The 4,043-nt window shown below is 41.4% G+C and overlaps 1 protein-coding gene across 1 annotated transcript; it reads right to left on the bottom strand.

Annotated features, from left to right (window-relative positions):
• Nucleotides 1-1,020: 1,020 nt before the first annotated feature.
• LOC133327196 (loricrin-like) lies at nucleotides 1,021-2,872 on the bottom strand. The gene is made up of 2 exons (XM_061535759.1): nucleotides 2,863-2,872; nucleotides 1,021-2,792 (listed from the first exon to the last, which is right to left on the bottom strand). The coding sequence occupies exons 1-2, from the start codon at nucleotides 2,870-2,872 to the stop codon at nucleotides 1,021-1,023; spliced, it is 1,782 nt and encodes a 593-aa protein (XP_061391743.1).
• Between the last annotated feature and the right edge of the window lie 1,171 nt (nucleotides 2,873-4,043).

Here is a 4,043-nt window from a genome sequence, read left to right on the forward strand (position 1 = left end):
TAAAAAACATTTTGAACATGAAGTAGGACGCCATTGCGCAATTTAATGGTCGAACTCTTCGTGAAGTTCCAAGACTTTTATAGTTAGGACATCAAATTACATTTTATAAGAACAAAGTGAAATGAGATAAAATCAATGAACTTCTCACAGAAAATGGCAACTATATACTATACAGTGAAAAAGACAATAGTAGTGAAAGCGGTGTTGGGACCGTAATGTCGAACGGTGAGAAACTCATAGAACATTGTCAAACTGATGTTCCCTGACAAGAAAATACATAAATACACATAGAAATTACCAAGTGGTACGAACATGCAGAACTATCAGTTGTTTGCAACGGCAACATAACAACATAAATAAGGATGTCCTAATAAGGGTGACCCTACTGTTCAAACTCAGAAAAGAGGCATAAAATGGAGTCTCTCACAACAACTCGAATACATAGATAATGCAGATCATATGTCTCTTCTCTCTCTCTCTCTCTCTCTCTCTCAACAGTCCCGCCCAATGTTTTATGGCTTTAGCGCATTTTTTTTTCAACCAAAAGCTCTATGCTGGCATTTCTGGGTATTGGAGGCTGACATACATGTGCCGAGAAAATGATTTCTACAAGTCGATGTTTGACCAAATCTCTATATTTTAAGGGTTTAAGCGCATTTTCCAACCGAAATAACTTTTGTTTAGTATTTGGTGGGGTTTCGGAGGCTGACATATAGCTGCGCAGAAAATGCTCCGAAAATTTAAGCAGAAGGCATGTACCAATCGTCCCCGGACCGAAAATGTGATATTATGCTAAAATATAAATCTCCAATATGCGATTAAAAATGTGCTAATCACCTCAACGTTTTTTTTTTTTTTTTATAATATTGCTGTTTATTTGAGAAAGTTCGGTTAAAATATGTTGATTATATATGTATGTTTATAGAAATATGTGATAGAATACGCGGATATCAACGCGAGAATGTTTCACATTTTGACGTTGTGGTTGTTGTCGTTGAGATTCAGCTGTAGTTTGGATCACTAATTCTTATTTGCAATACAATTGGTCACCAGAGAACGTTTACGGCAGCTACGTAAGTCCTTGTCATACCATTCACCAATTGGACAACGATTACGTTTTACACGTTTGTTGGTGCAAACATAGAAACGACGGCAATGTCTCAAATCCAAGAGTATGGTATTATCGGGCAGTGAGGCACAAGCGTTGAGCGACATCAAATAATTGAGATGGGTGGCGGTATCGTTTGTGCCATTATTGCCATCACCTTCCGGAGTTGTAGAATTGTGGGATGGTGGACACGGAGTTGTTGTGGTGCATGTTGTTGTAGTGCATGTTGTTGTAGTGTCGTCGTCGCATCCTCCTGAATTGTGGTTTGGCCTACCAGAACATGGCCTATTATTTCCATTGCAATTAGATCCACTTCCGGAACCACTACCCGATCCACTACCGGAACCACTGCCCGATCCACTACCTCCAGAACATGGTGGCCTTGGTCTATTATTTCCATTGCAATTAGATCCATTTCCGGAACCACTACCCGATCCACTACCGGAACCATCAGATCCACTTCCGGAACCACTACCCGATCCACTGCCGGAACCACTTCCCGATCCACTACTAGATCCACTACCGGAACATGGTGGCCTTGGTCTATTATTTCCATTGCAATTAGATCCACTTCCGGAACCACTGCCCGATCCACTACCGGAACCATCAGATCCACTTCCGGAACAACTGCCCGATCCACTACTGGAACCACTACCCGATCCACTACCTCCAGAACATGGTGGCCTTGGTCTATTATTTCCATTGCAATTAGATCCACTTCCGGAACCACTGCCCGATCCACTACCGGAACCATCACATCCACTTCCGGAACCACTGCCCGATCCACTATCGGAACCACTTCCCGATCCACTACCTCCAGAACATGGTGGCCTTGGTCTATTATTTCCATTGCAATTAGATCCATTTCCGGAACCACTACCCGATCCACTACCGGAACCATCAGATCCACTTCCGGAACCACTACCGGAACAACTGCCCGATCCACTACCGGAACCACTTCCGGATCCACTACCTCCAGAACATGGTGGCCTTGGTCTATGATTTCCATTGCCATTACATCCATTATCATTATCGGACGAATTATCCCCAGAACATGGTGGGTTATGTCCATTTCCATTGCCATTAGAATCATTTCCATTATCGCCAGAGCATGATGGTGGTGGTCTATGGTTTCCATTATCCCCAGAACATGGTCGGTTATGTCCATTTCCATTGCCATTAGAATCATGTCCATTATCCGATTCATTATCGCCAGAGCATGTTGGTGGTGGTCTATGGTTTCCATTATCCCCAGAACATGGTCGGTTATGTCCATTTCCATTGCCATTAGAATCATGTCCATTATCCGATTCATTATCGCCAGAGCATGATGGTGGTGGTCTATGGTTTCCATTATCCCCAGAACATGGTCGGTTATGTCCATTTCCATTGCCATTAGAATCATGTCCATTATCCGATTCATTATCGCCAGAGCATGATGGTGGTGGTCTATGGTTTCCATTATCCCCAGAACATGGTGGATTATGTCCATTTCCATTGCCATTAGAATCATGTCCATTATCCGATTCATTATCGCCAGAGCATGATGGTGGTGGTCTATGGTCATCGTCATGATCGTTTTCTTCCGAACATGGACTTTCGGCAGGATAATCGTAATCATGAGCATAGTTATGACCCCTAATTATGGCAGGAGCCAATATGGCCACAATTACTAATAAATAGTCTGAAATTGGAAAATAATGAGAAGAAGATATTCAGAACTATTATTTTCGCTCTCCTTTCGTAACACTTACAAACTTTCATTTTTATGAACTATACTATTCAGATGTTTTCCAAATGTAAACAGTCCAACTTATGATATCGAATCATTGTCGCACATCGTCTTTTTATATCATCGACGTTGCAATAATTTTACCGGAAATCGAATAGAAATATCGATAACGATGCCCTTGTAAGTTCCATGTTAATTAGAAACGTTAATTATGTTGTTCTATTGCCAAGCCCTGATTTTAGGTATTGAAAATTAAATTTACATTATTGGAAAATTATGAAGGTTGAAAGCTGCATCAGTTGATTTTTTTTTAATTTTTTATTTTTAGTTCTGCAGGAATAATAGTAGTAACGTACATCGTTTTGGGTATATTCAATTTGGCATGGCTAATCAATTTGGTACAAAGAGTTGTAGTTAATGGGTTCAGATTTAGATGTAGCTACCATAAATATCGGACAGGCGCAGGGTTCGTCCTTGGGCCAAATTTCGTCTCATTTGGATCTTAAATTTAATTGAAGGTTGAAAGCTGGCATTATGTGTGCAACACTACATCCCTTCTACGGGATCCATAAGTTGGTTCGCTTTTAAATGTCTTTTGAGCTGGGGCATTCTCATCCATTCTCACAACATGACCTTGCAAACGAAGTCGCTGCAGCTCGATACGTCTGCTATGTCGATGTCCGTGAATAGATGGTACAACTCATTCGACACGAATATTCACCGCTGATCGGCCCATAGATCTTTCGGGTATTATCAGAGTCTTGTGGAGTGTGAGATTCGTCTGGCTAGAGGTGGCCCTATTTATGAATTGTTTACTTAGACCATAGTAGCATCTGTTGGCCAACACTTTTCTCCTCCGAATTTCATAACTAATGTCATTAGTTTTATTTATGGCGGTGCCAAAGTAATAAAATCTATGACAATCTCGAAGCGGTAGTTCTCAAGTTCCACAGTTGGTCCGAGTCTACTGGACGTCTTGCGCGTTGATACCATCAGCTTGGTCTTCTCACCATTTACTGTCAGTCCCACTTTGTCAGACTCTTTCTCATTTCCTTCAAAGTTGGCTGTTACCGCTCGCAATGTTCGACCCATTATGTGATGTAATCGGCGTAGGCGAGTAACATATGCTGTTTGGTATACAGAGCGCCATTTCTGTTCACCTTTGCCTCTGTATGACCTTTTCAAGCTTGATGTTAAAAAGAT

The sequence above is a fragment of the Musca vetustissima genome, unplaced genomic scaffold (genome assembly GCF_032173495.1).
Source record: "Musca vetustissima isolate MV318-11 ecotype Yass unplaced genomic scaffold, APGP_CSIRO_Mvet_v1 utg1901, whole genome shotgun sequence".
NCBI classification, from domain to species: domain Eukaryota; kingdom Metazoa; phylum Arthropoda; class Insecta; order Diptera; family Muscidae; genus Musca; species Musca vetustissima.